Raw genomic sequence first — 17,018 nt, forward strand, 5'->3', positions numbered from 1 at the left:
TCTGTTCTCTCCTCTCATGTTCATCACTCAACAGTTCCTGCTGGGTTTAGCATCTGCAGGGATTCGGGTCCAGCTCGAGCAGCAGCAGCAGTGTGGGGACGCCCGTGAGCCTCCCTCCAACCTGTTTTTGGGTTGGATGCTGCAGGCCTGCTGGCAGCGGGAGGATGTTGCTGTCGGAGTCCTTAATGGAGGTAAGCTGTAGAGATTGATTTATGGTTTGTTTTGGACTTGCATGGGTGATTACAAGGCAGGAGCCTAGTGCTACAACCATGTCTTGTGGGCTAAGCCACCATCTCCAGCAGTTCATTTTTTTTCCCTGAGGCATATCTGCCAGCCCTGCAGAAAACAATGCCCCTTCCAGCAAGGACCAGGACCGGGGTGCCTAATCTGAGAGTGGGGAATGGAGCACCAAGCTGCAATCCATGACTCAGGCATCTCTGCTCAAACCCCCACCTTGCGCCTCTGCCTCCTCGCCTTGCCCCATCCCTCGCTTTGGGACCACCTCCACCTCACAGCTCCCCTGCTTCTGTCCCATCGCTCTGGCTCTGCCAGAGTAAGCAAAGCCAGAAGGCTTTGCAGGGAGAGGCGAGGGTCCCAGGGAGAGTTGGGGGTCCCGCTGGCCCTGCCCGGGCCACTCGCCTTGCCCAGCTCCTGGGGACAAGGTGCCACCAGGAGATGGCAACGTTGTCCCTGCTCTGCAACCAGTGAAAGAAATGGGGAGAAAATTGCTGTCCTGTCACCGCAGTAATTATAACACAGCCACACAAAGATGCAAAACCCTCCCAGCTGGGCTCTCCAGCTACAAATCCGCTGCAGAGGTAGATACCTTCTCAGAAGTGATAAGCTTTTCTTTTCTTTGCACCTTAATTCCTTTAACCTCAGTCCCCCAAGTTGCTTTCCCTGGGCACCTTTTGCACTAACCCATCTTTCCAAGGGCCCAAATCTGTGAGTAGCTTTGACCAACTGGTGCCTGATTTCATCTGATGTTCTCCTATCAAAATACCCAGCTTGCTAGTTCCCCTTAAAATTAAGTTGGCCCCAATCTCTGCAGTTGATATATTGAATTCAGACCCCATGACAGGTTCAAAAGTGACTGCCATGCCATCACTAAGTGTTGACAGATTTATTCTGCCAGAGAGAGGGCACCCAGGAGCACCAGAGCAGCCCACATTAGGGTCTCTTGACTTTCCCATTGTGTGTTTAGAATATTTCCTTTGGGCCAGCCTCGCTGGATTTTACAATTCACTTGCCATGAGCTGCTCTGTACAGCAGCAAGCTGTATGGAGGAGTGGAGGGAGCTGCCCTGTAAATCCTGGTTAACAAATTTCAATCTCTTAACCATTACCTACCTGCCCTTTGCTCTGTTACACCTCCAGCGTGGCGAGGGCAAGCAGCGCTACAGGATGCTCGGTACTCCTTCGGGATAACCATGAAAACCTCTCTGCTCCAGCACAGCTTGTCTTGCTGGCCCTGTATGTGGTCTTGGGGTGCAGGTGAAGCAGCCCAAACCCCGCTTTGAGCATTGGGGTGTCCCTAGAATCTGCCCTGAGCCCATGCGTGGGTCTGCGTTGTGGAAGGTCTCTCAAGTGTGGGTAATATTGACTTGAGCGGCCGTCACAGCTTCGGTTAAGCGTGGACTGGCTTTGTTTCTGCTGCTCGGATGTCACGGTCCCTTGTGCTGATGTGATCTGAGGCTCTTCTCCAGTAGTGGGTTTTTTGACATGATAGACAGCAGCAGGTCGGAAATATCAGGCGAATCCCTCTGAGCTGATGGGTTACTGACTCGAATAGGCTGTGCCATCTCCTCAGGTGCTTTCCTAGCCTGGCATGTCAACGCGGATGAAAATCCCAAGGAGAAACCTCTGGAGAGAAACCCATGTGGTCATCTGAAGCCTTTCTATTTCCGCACATTGCCAGTGGGTTTGTCACATGCTTCTGCCTGTTTGCTTATGAAAGAGGAAAAAAAAGGAAAATAGAGCACGCATGATGTGTCATGGGCTGTTTTGACATCTGGGTGGCAAAGGCTGCCTGGTGTGCTCTCCTCGAAGGCTCAGAGAGGCTGGAGATGGGTGGTGGCTGGCCCTGGCTCCCAGGCGGTGGCCAGCTGCGTGTGCACTGGTGCTGCTGGGAGGTGAGGTATCTGGGTCTGTCTGTGTTTGTCTCATAGGCAGTTGTATGCAGAAACAATCCAGACTAGAGCATCTTGGGGCCTTCTAGAAAAAAATGGATGCTATTTCGGTTTGATGAAGAAAGGCTGGATGCGCGTGCGATGGAGGAAAAAAGCAAGGAAGAGACCCAGGTTGGACCTTAGATACTGGAGACGTAGAAGGCTAAAGGCAAACAGCTGGCAAAAGCAAACAAGATGTAAAACTCCACTAATTCCAACACAAGTGCAAGCAAATTAACAAAGCATGTCTGATTGTAGTAGGGTTACATAAAAACTGAGGCCCCACCAGTTCATCATTTTCCTGTGTGGCTGCCCATGTGCCAAGGAGCCAAACGCATCTTTGAAGGAAAAAGGGAAAGAAGAGTGTGGGAGAGGAAGAAGGCTAATGATGTTTTCCTTCACAGTCCCATGGTGCCCTCAAGGTAGGTGTTAAGAGTGTAGTTTGGAGGAAATTGAGGACTTTGCAGTGAAATTCATCCTAAGGTGGCACTGCTGGAAACGACGTGAGTAAAGGAGGAGCTGGTGTCCTGGCTCTGGGCCTCCTCCAGATCTCTCCATTCCCCACCCTCAGGAGGGGACGACGCACTCGCGCTTTGGTGACGTCCAGCAAAAATCAAGCCCTGGGGAAAGCTTTTGTTCTCGCCAGGCCGTAGCCCAGGCCGTGATCCCGCTGCTTTTAGGAGAGCGCTTGCCATTTAAAACTGTGGGGACCCCCAGCGTGGCTTGTGGTGCATCGGCAAGAGGTCAGATGGAGTAAATATTTAAAAAAAAAAAAGGGAAAAGGAGGGAAAAAAGGAGCGTGGGGGGTGGGTGGGTAAAAAAAAAAGGAAAAAATTTAAAAAAAAAAGGGGGGGGGGCAGGCTGTGCCCGGGTACCGCTGGGCCGCACGGCCCCTCCCCTCCCCGCACTGCGGGGCGTGGGCAGGGGCGTGGTCGTGGGAGGGACCGCCCACCCATGGGGGGAGTGGTCGAGGCGAGGTAGCATATGTGGGCGTGGCTTGTGGTGGGACCCGCCCCGTATGGGCGTGTCTTATGGAGGGCCCACCCCCTCGGGGGCGTGTCCGGGGCGTGGCGGAGCGGCCTGGCCCGGCTCGGCGGGGAAGGCGCCGGCGGGGGCCCGGTGAGTGCTGGGGCGGGGGGGGGGCGGGAGGATGAGCGGGGCTGGATGCGCGGAGGGACACGGCGCTTCCGCGCCTGAACTTAAAGGCTCTTTGCAAACCCCCTGATTTCCGGCATTTCCCCCGGCGCCTGGCCGGGCCCTTCTCCGCGGCCGCTCGGCGAGAGTTCACCCGCCGCCCTGCAGAGCCCGGGCGGGGCCGGCGCCGTTCACGAGTCGTTTTGCAAAGCCCGGCGTTGCTGCGGCAGCTGACGCTCGCCTTGCAAAGCCTGCGGGTGTGGCGATTAGTTTACAGCTCGTTTTCCAAAACCCGATGATGTTACGCCAGTTTATGAGTCATTTTACAAAGCCTCGATGGCGTTATATTAGTTTACAGGCCGGTCTGCAACGCCTGCTGGTGTTGCATTAATTTACGAGTCATTTTAGAAAGCCGGATGGCGTTATACGAGTTTACAGGTTGCTCTGGCGTCGATTGTTTACAAGCTGTTAATTTTTTCTGGAGCCTTGGCTGAGCTGAGAGGTTTCCTGCTTGTGCAAGGCCAAGGGGACGGGTTAATTATTAATTACGGACAGAACCAGGGGTGCTGCTGTGGCAGAGCCCATCCCCGCTGTGTCCTGGCCCCCTCTCCCACGCCTTTCGGGGCTCCAGCCACCCCTGTGCTCAGCCGGTTCAGCTCACTCACCCGGCATTTGCCGGCAGGCCGAAGAAGGGAGCCACACACAGCAGCTTGCGAGCAACGGTTTGCAACCCTGGCGTGATAATATCTTTTTTTGGTGGTTGTTTTTTGCAGCGTGCCAGCGCTATGCACCCAGCAGCCAGCAGCTTTCCCCCAGATGAGGAGCCCCTGATCGAGGAGCTCTTGGTCAACAGATACAGCCGGCAAAAGCCAAGCGACCGCTTACATGGGGCCTACGTGATTTTTTTCCTCCTGGGCATCGGGACCCTGCTGCCCTGGAATTTTTTCATCACAGCAAAACACTACTGGATGTACAAGCTGCAAAACTGCTCGGATCAGGCAGGCCCGGCCGGACAGGCGGCATCAGATCTGCGGGTGAGTGTGCTGCTTTCAAGGCAGGAAAAAAAAAAGCTGATTTCCTTCCTACTTTGCTCTTTTTCGCCTCCACTTCCCCAGAACGTGAGTGAACGTCCTCTAGGGTTTTGTCAGCTGCAAATCAGGGGTAGAGGTTTATTTGGGGAGCACAAGTACTTGCAAGAAAGATGCTTAAAACTAAGAGCCGTAGCACTTTGTGATCTTTTACCTGTATTTGAAGCGCTAAGCTTTAAGGTGTCTTTAAAAAATTTGGCTTAACCTGTCCCATAAGCAAGGCTGCCTTTCACAGGACAATTTCTGTGGTGCAAGGTATAAATCTCTGTGGTTGTTTTTGTCCTTCACGCTTGGTGAGCACCCATGTCCCACGGGACTCTGTGCTGTCCCAGCCAGACTTGGCTGCAACTCCCTGCGGGCCGGGAGATAAATTGCTCTGAGCTTCTGGCCCCATGGCGAGGCATCGAACGCATTTTAGGCATTTTCTCCCTTGCACTGGCTGGTGCAGCCCGTTGTTCAGAGACAGCAGCAGCAGCAGGGCTTTGCATGAGCACCAGCCCTGGAGCCGGTGGCTTTTGATAGTCTTGAGGCTCTCCAGATGCTTTACTGCTTTTCCTTCAAGATCTGTCAAGTGTGGCTGGAGTATTTCCTTGCAGCGATAAACATCTGGCTTTTGGCAGATGGGATGAAGAGCTTGTCACGGGGCGATTGATGAGCCGGCCGTGGGGCGACAGGCTTGATGGCCTCTCTTTTTCTCCCCCAAAAAGCCGCCTTCTCTTGCTCCTTCTGCCATGGCAGGATTATTTCCCTGTGCCCCCCTGACAAAGCAATGGTGTTTCTTTGCGGCTGGAAAAAGTGTCGGTGTGATGAGGCTGTGTTCTGTCCTCCTCCTGTTGCCAAGCTTGTTCAAGTGGTTTGGGCATATTTTATTTTTATATAAACACAGAGCCAGGTGTGACGCCCACGTTTTCTCTATGATTTCTCACACCAGTACGTCATCCACGGCTGTTCTAATTTTAATGGTTGTTAAGCTGTCTGCGTTTTTGATGGGGAGGAAGCAAAGTGTCACCAACGGTGCTTGTACCAGGATGCTGAAGTACCAGTGTGCTCGTGTAAATCGAGATACTGGGTGGATCAAACTGATGGAGACCAAGTCCCCATGGTGCCCGAACATCACAAATAGGGTGCCCCTGCACTAGCAAGGGTGCTCAGAGAGGGGGCGAAGGGTGCTCTGCTACCATGTGTCCTCAGACATTCCCTGCATCCCACTTGCTCCTCATTGCTTCTGTCATGCTTATCCAAGGCAATCCTTGATAAAGCTGTTTTCAAGTAGAGTAAGTATGTCTTTCTCCTAAAAATTCTTGCACAACTGTATTCCCAGTTGGATCAGCCATTGCTTGGACGAAAAGATGTTTCTCCTCTTTCTGTATGGCTGTGGTGCAATGCTTTTTACTTCCTCCTGTGAAAAGCAACCCGGCTTTTCCGTGGCGGTCGAGCCTGATCAAAAATAAACCTGTCAGACCCATTTCTGCACTGGGATGGCAAGCCACGGTGCTGCAGCAGGAGGGCTTACCTGCAAACAGAGCTGGACTCTGGAAAGGTGCATCTGTGACTGACAGCCTGCTCTTGGCTCCAGCCTGCTCACCACAGCTAATTTCATGCCCCATGCTCCAGGTAACGCTTCGGTGCCTTCAGCCCCACCGTGGGCCTGGTTTGCTTTTCCAGCCCGACAGGAGCCCAGCTGCTGAGTCCGGACTGGAGCAGCATAAAAACTACTTAGCAAAAGCATCTTGGCAACGCCGGCTGAAGCTGGTGACTAATTTGCCACCGCGACGCTTTGTTCTTGTTTGGGGTTTTTTTAAGGTACCAAGCGTACAGCGTCGATCACGGCAGCGTGTTTGAAGATGCTGTAGTTAATATAGGGTCAAATACCTCCATTATGTGCCTCAGCTCCATGGCTGAGGGATGACACCTTCCTCGTGAGAGGCAGAGGTGGGAGAAAGGCGACTTTGGACAGGGAGGAAGATGTTGGGTTTGCTTAGGGAGTTATTATTATTTATTATTAGCCAGGAAGGGGGTGACAGTCTTTCAGTGTTTGCGTTTCTCCTCTAAAACCATGTCAGTGATAGGGAGCTCAGCCTTTGCAAGCAAGGGATGCCCAGAGGAGATGAGCCAGCTGGTCAGGGAGGGCTCAGCAGAAAGGGAGAGAACTAGGTATATCTTGCATAGCCAAAAACTTCCTCTGAAAGCATGTCTGTGATGTGTGGGAATACCCACACAGGGAGAAGAGTTACCATCTGAGCTGGATTAACACCTAACAAGCAGGAGTGAAGAGGTGAGATGGGTATGGAGCCTGATACTTTCCCTTGATCTGAGCATGGATTAAGTTTGCCACCCACCATTCTGCTGCTGCATTAAACATGTGGTGTGAGGGCTTTCCTTTTTCACAGAAACAACAGCAATTGAAACCCTTCTACCTCGCTTTTCTTTTCCAGCAGCGTTTGGCCGTGGGTAAGGCAGGGTAAAATTTCCCAGTGCAGTACAGGCTTCTCAGTTTCTTAAATACTTTCCCTAATTCTCTTCCCACCGCTGGTGTGAGCATGTTTCCCCGGGGTGCTTGAAACGCAGCATCTCTGCTGGATTACTTCAAGTACACTTCTGCTTGGTGGAAAGCGTTATACAGTCTTTTTTCCTCCCCAAAAGAAAGAGAAAATTAACTTGGAAGTATATTAAATATTCCCAGGCTGGTCTGGGGGTTAGTTTTAAGTAGGTTGGTAAATAAGTCTTAGTTTTAGCAACCAACTTTGCATTTTGCTTTGTCTTCTCTCCTATAATTCATTGTATGGCTGTAGAGCTTTGAGCCTCCTGCTTCGCCAAGCTGATGCTGTAAGTGCAGGCATTTATGTCTCTGCATATATGGACCCTCTAGGAGCGATTATTCTATTTCCTGTTGCTTACAGTAAAGCTCCTGATAGGGAAGAATAAATGAGCATGCTTGTAAACTGATTAAAAGACTACAATGCAAAGCTGAAAAAGAAAAAAAAAAGTAACGTGCAGAGAAAACGTGCCGAGTACCTTCTCGCGCTTGGACGCGACGTGGCCCTGTCTCTGTAGCTAGGTAACTGCAGAAAATGAAAGCCCATGGCGATGGGGGTGGATATGTAGGTCATCCTCTTTGTGAGCACTGTCCTACCTCTGGCTGAGATTCCCGCAGAAAAAACAAGGGATTAAGCACCTTGAGGGGAGGAGAGGGAGCAGACGCGCTTTAACAGCCTAATACATAAAATGGATTGAAAAACGTAAGCATTTGGCTGCAATCTTGGCAAAGAAATCTCTCTCTCTCTGCTGTGGTTATTGTTTTCTGCGTGCACAGCCTGACCTCTGTGCGAGGTGGACTGGTGAATATTGACTGGTGCTGCAGCTGACTTGCTCAGATGATATACGAGTCCCCGGAGTGAATGTGTGTTGAGTCTCAATATTGTTTCTCAATGAGTTTCGCGCGTGCAGAGAGGGAAAGTGGGAGGGAGAATAATGTCCCTGTGTCCCCACTCAGGCTGCTTTTGCTCGAGCATGTTCTCAGGCATGGTGTCCCAGTCACTTTGCATGGGGAGGGATGCACAGGTTTGCTAGACATTGTGGGCTTTTGAGGCAGGTAACTAATAGTATTAATGCTGTTGTGTCCTGATTTATGAAAAACAGCCCTCACGGAGCTCAAGTAAGAGAAAATGTTCAGGGGGGGTTGTCCAGGATGCTGAAGCCAGCTGGAGAAGTTCAGACCTCGTTATTTCAGGTGCTGCCCCATGGGGCCAGTGCAGTAGTAAGGAAGGTGTTTCCTTCACCATTTTTGCTTCTGAATTTGTTATGTCCCTAGCTTCCTGAAATATCCCAGGGCTGTTGCAGGACAAAAAAGCCCCGGGAGCCCATTCCTGCTGCCTGTTGTCCTGAGCAGTTTTGCAACGCAATGCAATGAGGTGGATGCCTACAGCATAACTCCCCATTTGTGCTGTATTGTGCCATATTTAGGAGCCGAAATTCATGTGTTGTTCTCCCCCTACCTTTTCTTCTTTGTTGTTTTTTGTTCCTGGCAGGATTTTTTTGAGAGTTACATCTCCATTGCTTCGACTGTGCCCTCGGTGCTGTGCCTGATCGGAAACTTCTTACTGGTCAATAAGTAAGTGCTGCTCTGTTCACGGGTCTGTTAGCTGCTGCTCTCCCCGGCTTTGCCTGTGTCACTTCTGCCTTTCTCTGGCTTCAGCTGTGGCTCCCAGCTCAGCCTTCCCTTCCTCTGGTGACAAGCCACGGGGCACACGGGGCATCGTGAGCACAGCTTCCCTGTGCAGCCAAAATCCCCTCATCTGCTCCTGCCTGAATCGCAACCGGCTGAGATGAAGCAGGGTGAGGCACTCTGCTCCTCACCAGCAGCACCCGTGTCTGGAGTTGGCTTGAGTTGCACCACTGTAAATAAATTCCTAATAAATTCCTTGGTTAATTGCTTGGCAAATGGTCTTTCCTCTTAAAAATGCCATCGTTGGGGACCGGCTGATGAGGGCTAGGCTCATCCAGGCAGGAGTAATGCCTTGCTCTGGTCCTATCAGCAGCTGAACTGGGTTGATGGACCATCTCTGCCTCATTGCAAGCTTGACTTAAACCTAAAATAGCCACCTCCCCTCATTTGTACTGTTCCTTATCCCAGATCAAACTCCTTCATGTTTGGAGTCAAAGGGGAATGCATTTGTGTGCTTAATCTCTAGATCCTGGCTGTCGGTCTGGCTCCCCACCTCTGGGCCTTGCCCCCTCCATCCTGCCCCCACTCCAGCCCATCCATTCTCCCAGCTGGGCGATAAGCCCCCTCCGTGCCTGGGATTGCTTTCACCCACCCAGCCATGTTTCCCAGGCAGGCTTTATTGCTGCTGCTGTACATTGCTCCAGCGATGGGGATAGCTCCTGATTTCTGGGAGAAATGGGTATTTTACAGCTCCATTGGGCTTATAGTCCTACTGATGGCAAAAGTGGAAATTGCAGAGTTAACGTCTAGAGGCTTCTGAGAAAAATCATTATTTTTTATTCCTCATCTCCCCCCACCTTTCTTTATTTTCTTTGATCCTTCTCATAGCAGAGGAGTTGGTGTCCTCTGCATCACGCCTTCACGTTATAGTTTTAAACATAGGAGTCTCTCCTTTCCCTTGTCCCCAGGGTGCCCGCCAGCGTCCGGATCTTGTCCTCGCTCTTCGTAATGTTGGCCGTCTTCCTGGTGATCACGGTGCTGGTGAAGGTTGACACCTCTGCCTGGACCACCCGCTTCTTTGCCCTCACCATCGGCTGTGTGATCATTGTCAGCAGCGCCTCGACCATCTTCACCAGCAGCATCTTTGGGCTGAGCAGCCGCTTCCCCATGAAGAACTTGCAGGCGCTGATCTCAGGTTGGTGACCCCCAGCCACGCCGTCCCGGTGGGATCATGTTCTTGGGTTTTCTGTGGTTGGGTGGTTGGTTTTCTTTCCCTCCTGCATCTGGGATTTCATCACATGGGGGTTTATTTTAGAAACTTAACTTTGCCTTAAAGATAAAGGGAAGTTGCTGAAGGAGAACATGCTTGGTCACATGAGCCGTTGCTTTTGTTTCTGTAAATACCCATAAACTGAAGTGTTTGAGGGCTCAGCAGAGATGAGGAGAGCAGCAGTCCTTCGCCATCCCTGCCCGAGGGGCAAACACCCTGCAGAGCAGCCTCAGCCAGCGTGACAGCTTGACCTGTTGTTTGTTCTGTGCAGGGAGAAGGAGGAAAGAGATACATCCCTCAGTTCCTCTGTTTGCAGCTGGAGGAATCTTCAACTTTGCATTGTCTCCTCCTTTCCGTTCAGCATTTCCATGCGTTTTCATGAGTGATGAGGGGCACATTGGGAGCCGTGAGTGATGAGCTCCCTGGAGGGTTGATAACATTATAAATGGGCTGTGGAACGGCTGACAAACCAAGAGGAGAAGGGGAAAAAAATCAAGACTGAGAAATTCTGCCCAGGGCTGAGACAGGAGTGTTTTAATGAGTTTAGCCCAGTGGGGGATATCACCACATCCCCAGGATGGCACACCTGTTGCTGCTGGCTTGAATTCCCATCTGGTGGAGTGCAGAAGAGAGGTGGTTATATGTGTGCCAGTAGAAATCCAGGTTTAGGGTTTGGGCAGGGTTTAGACCTTCTCTACAGGACTCAGCACATGCAAGCCCAGGTTGGGTCCCATCCTGACCCTTGTGCAGTGCTGCCCCTGTGTTGGAAGGGGGTGCAGGATGGGACTTGGGCTGCAGTGCAGCCCCACAAATAGCTGTGTTGCAGCAAGGTGTGGAAATGGAGATGAGGCGGTGTGTGCAGTTGTACCCAGAGCTGGGTTTGAGGACTAGTGTGTGGGGCAGGGGGGGTGAGCTGCTTCCCCTAGGGGATTTGTGCACGCCAGGAGGTGTTAATAAGGGGATGCTGCTGTTTCTGGGTTCCATCAGAGTCCTCACTGGAGGTGCTGTGGGTTGCTCTCTGTCACCTCGATGCCTCTCACCTGCGCCCATCTTGGTCAGGCTCAGCCCTGGGCCCTGAGCTCCGTCTCTCTGGTCCCCTGCACAGGTCAGGCCATGGGCGGCACAATCAGCGCCATCGCCTCTGTGATAGATCTGGCAGCAGCGGCTGATGTTACAGACAGTGCCCTGGCCTACTTCCTCACCGCCGACATCTTCCTCGTCGTCTGCGTCATGGTGTACCTCCTCCTTCCCAGGCTGGAGTACTCCAGGTGTGTGCACCCGCCTGCCACAGGCATCCCACAAGCACGGGTTGGGAGGGTTTGCTACTGTTGATGCCGAGCCGGGTTGCTGGGGAGACTCATGGGGTGCTTGCTGTGCTAGTCCCTGCTCTTGTCACCCCCCGGCATCCCCACGCGCTCTGCTGCTGCCAGCCATGCTTCCCCATTTGAACAAAGCCACAGACTGAAACTGAGCACCACCCGCCCTGGCACGTGCTGGGCTTCTGGCAATCCTCCCAGGGGGAGAGGGGTGCTGATGCCGGGGCTTCCAAAATGCATGAAATCAGCACAGAGCTGTAATCTGGCAGCAGCCAGCCAGGTGGGTTCCTGTAGGGCATCTGTATCTGCAACATCGTGCACCTATGTGCGTGACCCATTGGTCTTGTTGGTGCTTGCAACCCCCAAATGCCTGCGTGCAGTCAGTCCCCTCTGTGAACCACCAAGGGGGTAAAGGGGTCCCCGTGGTGTGGAAGAGGGGGTGGTGGGTCCCTGAGGGTCACCTTTCCGTACAAGGTGGGAGCTGGAGGTGCAATGGCATCGCTGCAAACCGCCTTTGCTCGGTCCAGCATAGATATTCCTGCGTCACCAACTTCCCCCTTGCTCTCTCTCCTAATCTGTTTGTTTCCCACACACTCACATGTCTAAAAATTTCCCTCCTTCTCTTTTTTCCAGGTATTACATGAGCAGCCAGAAGGAGAGCCCGTCTCTGGCCCCCGTGCCACCTGACAGCTCTGCAGAGGATGAGGCAGATCTGGGAGGCACTACAAATACTTCCTTCCTCACAAAAAGCGCTGGCATCCCCCCGATCCGCCCCATCCTGCAGAAGACCGCCCTCCTCGGCTTCTGCCTCTTTTACGTCTTCTTCATCTCCATCATCATCTTCCCTTCTCTCTCCTCCAACATCGAGTCGGTCAGCAAGTCCTCGGGAAGCCTGTGGAGCACCAAGTACTTTGCACCGCTCACCAGTTTCCTCCTGTACAACTTCGCTGACTGGTGCGGCAGGCAGATCACTGCCTGGATCCAGGTGCCCGGCCCCAGGAGCAAGCTGCTGCCCGCCCTCGTCCTCCTCAGGACCATCTTCCTCCCTCTCTTCATCCTCAGTAACTACCAACCCCGGGCTCACATCCGGACGGTGGTCTTCAACCAAGACGTCTACCCAGTGGTCTTCACGGTGCTGCTGGGACTGAGCAATGGCTACCTGGGGACGCTGGTCATTGTCTACGGCCCCAAGATTGTGCCAAAAGAGCTGGCCGAGGCGGCGGGGGTGTTGATGACGTTTTACCTCATGCTGGGGCTGGCTGTGGGGTCCGCCTGCTCTGTTCTCATTGTCCACCTCATGTAGAGGAGCAGCCGGGGGGGATGCCCTCGGTTTGCGGTGCTGCTGTCAGGTATTTAGGGCTTTTTCCCCAAGCAGCCAGGCATGCTGTGGTTTTGGGGCAGGCTGTCTGTCTTGGGGTGGGGGGGATTTGCATCCAAGGGGAAGCCCTTCTGAGAAGGGGTGTCCCCTGTGCTTGGGAGGTCCTGTCAGACATTTGTCACTCCCGGGTTTGACCAGAGCAAATGGACCAAAAAACCCTTGTCCTCCCCAGGGAGCTCAGGGAAGCACCAGGTGCACAGGGAAACCTGTCCCTCACCCCGGTGCCAGTGGGCAAGGGTGGCTTGTTGGTGCCACCACACTGGTTTTAAGCTGAAACCAGGGCTTTTGACAGCACCTTGGTTTTTGCTGCCTCATTGTTACAAGTTTAGCCCTGCAGTGTTTTGGTGGTCTCAGGGGGGATCCCCCTTCATCGAGCTGTGATGGTGATGTTGAGCTAAAGGGAATTTGAGTCCTGGAGCACCTTCAGGCAAGCTTTGGGAGTGGGTAGCAGCCACTCCAGGGAGCAGGGCACCATTTCGGGGGGATTTCATACCTTCTTGCCCCAAGAAACGTACGTAAGGGAAACATCTCCACTCAGACTTCTACTTGCTTTAATTTTTCCAGATGAGATTGAATTGAGGGATCATCCACCTCCCAGCATGGTGCTACTAGTCCCAGGGCTGTATGTCATGGCCAACCTGAGACCATTTCTCCTGCTGTGACTGCTGTGTGACCGTTGTGGACACCAACTTAACCTGTCTGCAGCTGAACCCCAAGGAGAGTGAAATGCTAAGTGGTCCTAACCTCAGTTTTTTAAGGTGCCTTTACTCTGTGTTGAGAAAGGTTCATAAAAGCCAAGGAGAGGTCTTAAGAGAGGCTCTGATGTGATGTTCACAGCAGAAAGCTGATTAATTTACATAGACAGGCGGCATATGGTCTCCAGATGTTTTCAGAGGGGTGAGCTACTGTGACACCCAAAAATACGGCCCACCCAAAGAGAACTGGCTTTTAAAGTCACTTAAACTTCCCTATGCAAATGCAGCCTGAACTAAATACAATTATTGTATTTATTTTCTCAAATGGGGTGGATTTATGACCTAGGAGAGGTGAACTGGTAAGGAAAGATGTAATGGCATAACTTGGCATTGCAGCTGATGCTTCGGGGATGCTATCTGTTGAAAATACTTCCTTTAAGACTGGATTATTAGCAAATGCTCTGTTAGTGGGATGTTCTCTCAGCATCTCCCGCTTGCCCGAGTAGCGGCGAAGCTGCTGGTCTGTGTTGCCAGGCCATCTCCTTGCTGTGCAGGATGTGGTGGTTAGCGAGAGGGAGGATGTGGGGCTGGTGCCTTTCTACCCACAGCCACCCCAGCTTTGCTGGGAGAACAGCAGGATCGACGGTCGTTATTGCCACGGCGTGGCACATAGGCTTGATGGGTGTTGTTTTATTATATAAATCCTTTCTGGTGTTTAAGTTGGGCTCATTGGCCATACACACACAGTTTTGCTTTACGGCTGATTTTTATTTAACTGTAAAATCCAGACACGAGTGGAAAATTTGCAGGGTGTGTGGTACCAAGGAGCAGCTTTACGGCACATGACTTTGCACATGCGGGCTCTTAATCCTGTTGCTTTGGTAGGTTTGCAGCCCTCTATCCCCAGCGCTTGACCAGGGGCTGCTTTGCCCAGCGTTGACCCAGGTGAAGGTCCACCTCAGCTCGAAGGGCAGCCCAAAGGCTGAGGGTAGTGATGCTGGGCAGCTGGCTGGGTGCTGCTCATGGGGGTGAGCACTCCCATCGCCTCTACGGGCGCTGGAGCATTGCTTGGAGTAATGCAGTAGTCAGTCGTGGCTGAAAAGCCCAAGCCAACCTTGTGTGGGCAACTGAAATGTCCTTTTGTGGCCTTCGGTGCTTCCCACTTGAGATTCTGACGTGTGGTCTGCTCTTCTCAACTCATACATTTTCCCCCAGTCCCAGGTATGATGATGTTCTGCTCGTTAGCTGACTGCTTTGCATCTCTGCTGATCCTCTCCCTCATGTTAGAGACCAAATACCTCCTGAGACAGAACTTAATTATCCGGTACCGTTGCTAATAAAGTTAATTCTTGGTACTGTGCAACTGCTGGTGTCTGGAGTGATTTCTCTTGGAGACGCACTGATGCATGCAGTTTTAGCTTGCATTTTTCCTTCTGTTCTTCCTTCTCTCCCAGCTTGGATTGTAAATTCAGAGAAATCACTGACAGGGGCCGGGTGAAGGAGCCCTGAAAGAATTGCTTTGAGAGCTCAGTTATTCTAATTTAATATCTCCAAATGACCTGCAGGTAGGTGTGGAGAGCATACTTATTGCATCTGCAGGGGGAAGCAAGCAAAAAGGGAATTTATCCTTTGTCTTTGATGGTATTCAGCTAAGGAAAGTTAAGAGAAATGAGGGGAAAAATCAATACAGGTTCAAATTGGGCAAGAATCAGGTCTGGGTATAAAGCAGGGACTGCTGGTGTGAGGACCGTGATACGGGGGTGGGTGCTGACAGGCAGCCTGAGCCATGAGCTTGCAGGTGATCCCCCTGCAAAAGGGGGTGGGTAGTTTGTAGGATATTGAGTATAATGGCAGGGAAGTAATTAGTGCCGTGTACTGTCTGGACAAAGTCGCATGTGATGCTCTGCATGGGCCATATCAAAGAGCTCAAGGTAAGAAAATGCAGAATGATGAGGAAAACAGTGGATGCAGGGCAGAATGAAGCATGCTGTATTTCAGATGCATTAGTCAAAATGCAACCATGGTTTATTTTTTGACGGTTTTAAATAATGTATCTTTGATAAGGAATGCAGCCGTCAACCCCAGTTTCCAGTTCAGGAATATGTGTGCTCCCTCTGCACCAGCATCGAGGTGGCACAGCCAGCAGAAATGCTGTGGGGGTCAAAACCTACTTCATGGTATTTAGCAAGGGGATTACGCTTTTTTCTTCTAGGAGCTTTACAAGAGGGAGCTGATCCCCAGGTCTTGGGACCTGGGACACCTGAGGTGCAGAGGAAGACTTTGGCTGTGGGCAGAGTTGTGAGCTGAGCTTGGGTCCGTGGGTCTTCCTTGCCTGTCCAAAACAGCGTTGTCAAATTTTACCTCTTTAATTAACACCATGCCCTCAGCTCCTTAAGAGAGACTAGCAGGGTTGTAAATGTTTTCACCGTCTTCCAGCCAAGGGAAGTGGGTTGTGAGCTGGGCGACGGAGGGGAGGACCACGTGTTCTCTGCAGGGCTTGGCCTCATCTCACCAGTGGGTGTAAAATGAGCAATGCAGGCACTTGCAAAATTCATGAGGGTGGGCCCATGAAGTGAAACTAAATCAAAGATGGGCATGAATCCCTGCACGGCGCCAGGAGGCAGAGCCAGTGTTTGCCCAGCATCGCTGGCAAAATGACCTGGAGGATGGAGAGCCCCCGCGCTCCCCCAGCTCTGCGGAGGGCTGGCAGCCCGGCGTGGTCGGGACGCTGCGCCTGCCCCACGCTGGCTTCTCCGGCGGCCTTTGGTGTTAAATCCAACTGGCCGAGGGGAGATGAAAGCTGCGAACTGGCAAAGCCACACCAGCAAGATGGGGGGCGCGGGGAGCAGAAGGGGGTTGGATGAAAGGGCAGAAAGCAGAGGAGACACATCTGTTGCAGCTTCTGCTCAAAGGAGACTAACTGAGCCTATGCTCGACCTTTTTTTGTCCTCTCTTTCAGCTTCATGGTGCCAGCCACTGCTTCCTGCTTGAGCTGGAGCATTTAAATGTAGGTATTCAGGGCTTTAAAGCAAATATGTGTGTGCTCTAGGAGGAAAGGAAACTTTCCTTATGGAGTGATACTCATCTCCCATCAGTTGCAAGGGGATTTCCCTTTCTCTCTGATCTCTGAAGCTCTGCCTAGCCTGTCCCATCTCAGTGGAGTGCCCCACAGGGTAGAAATGCTGCCACCTCTCCATCTGTGATACCAGCCTTTGCATTATAGAGGCTTTAGTGCAGCACTATTACCCTTTGGGAGGTGGGAGCATCTTTGAAACAACCTCATTATCCTTCAGCATTGCCTTGGTGGTGACCGAAGAACAGCTCTGCTGCCTTTTGGCTACTCCATTGCATGTATTTTGGGGCAGGACTCATCCTTTCAGTGTTTTGCTGGGATGCACTGCAGGTCAAAAGCCCAGACAGCTGAAGTGGGATTGCCTTTGGTGGCTCGACTGTGGGAGCAGGGGCTCTAGGGTGGTGGTACACGGTACCCAGCAGGCCATCCGCCTGGCAGCACAGAGCGTCCCTGCGCATCTGCATCTGTGCCTGTCCCCAGCATCCCGACAAAGCTCCTAACGAGCTCTGGTGGTCCCCGTGGCCAGCTAGGGGCCAGCATGCATGACCTCGTTCTTAATTACTGCCCTGTGGCAGCTTCATTTGTATGGGCAGCAGGGTCCCCGGGCAGTGCCCTGTTCTGCACGGCTGCTTGGGCAGCGTGCACAGAGCCATCACCCTGCCACAGACGAGGTGGTGCTCTCTGACCCCTGCCCCTCCAAAACACTGCCTCCTCCCCCTCCGCAGCCATGGA

General features: G+C 52.3%; 1 protein-coding gene across 2 annotated transcripts; it reads left to right on the plus strand.

Annotated features, from left to right (window-relative positions):
- Positions 1–3,233: 3,233 nt before the first annotated feature.
- SLC29A3 (solute carrier family 29 member 3) lies at positions 3,234–14,576 on the plus strand. Of its 2 annotated transcripts, none has more exons than XM_074874226.1 (6): positions 3,234–3,286; positions 4,075–4,335; positions 8,418–8,500; positions 9,523–9,749; positions 10,930–11,092; positions 11,774–14,576. In XM_074874226.1, exons 2-6 carry the CDS (start codon positions 4,087–4,089, stop codon positions 12,441–12,443), a joined length of 1,392 nt encoding a protein of 463 aa, XP_074730327.1. In that variant the 5' UTR covers positions 3,234–3,286; positions 4,075–4,086; the 3' UTR covers positions 12,444–14,576. The 2 variants fall into 2 exon arrangements, with proteins under 2 accessions (XP_074730327.1, XP_074730328.1); XM_074874227.1 differs by lacking the exon at positions 3,234–3,286 and adding an exon at positions 3,499–3,558.
- Positions 14,577–17,018: the final 2,442 nt, after the last annotated feature.

The sequence above is a fragment of the Strix uralensis genome, chromosome 7, assembly GCF_047716275.1.
Source record: "Strix uralensis isolate ZFMK-TIS-50842 chromosome 7, bStrUra1, whole genome shotgun sequence".
In the NCBI taxonomy this organism is placed as follows: domain Eukaryota; kingdom Metazoa; phylum Chordata; class Aves; order Strigiformes; family Strigidae; genus Strix; species Strix uralensis.

Coding starts and splice junctions, on each gene's coding strand:
- SLC29A3 (XM_074874226.1), top strand. CDS start 4,087: ATGCACCCAGCAGCCAGCAGCTTTCCCCCAGATGAGGAGCCCCTGATC. Junction 4,336..8,417: donor AGGCGGCATCAGATCTGCGG/GTGAGTGTGCTG, acceptor TGTTCCTGGCAG/GATTTTTTTGAGAGTTACAT. Junction 11,093..11,773: donor CCCAGGCTGGAGTACTCCAG/GTGTGTGCACCC, acceptor TCTTTTTTCCAG/GTATTACATGAGCAGCCAGA.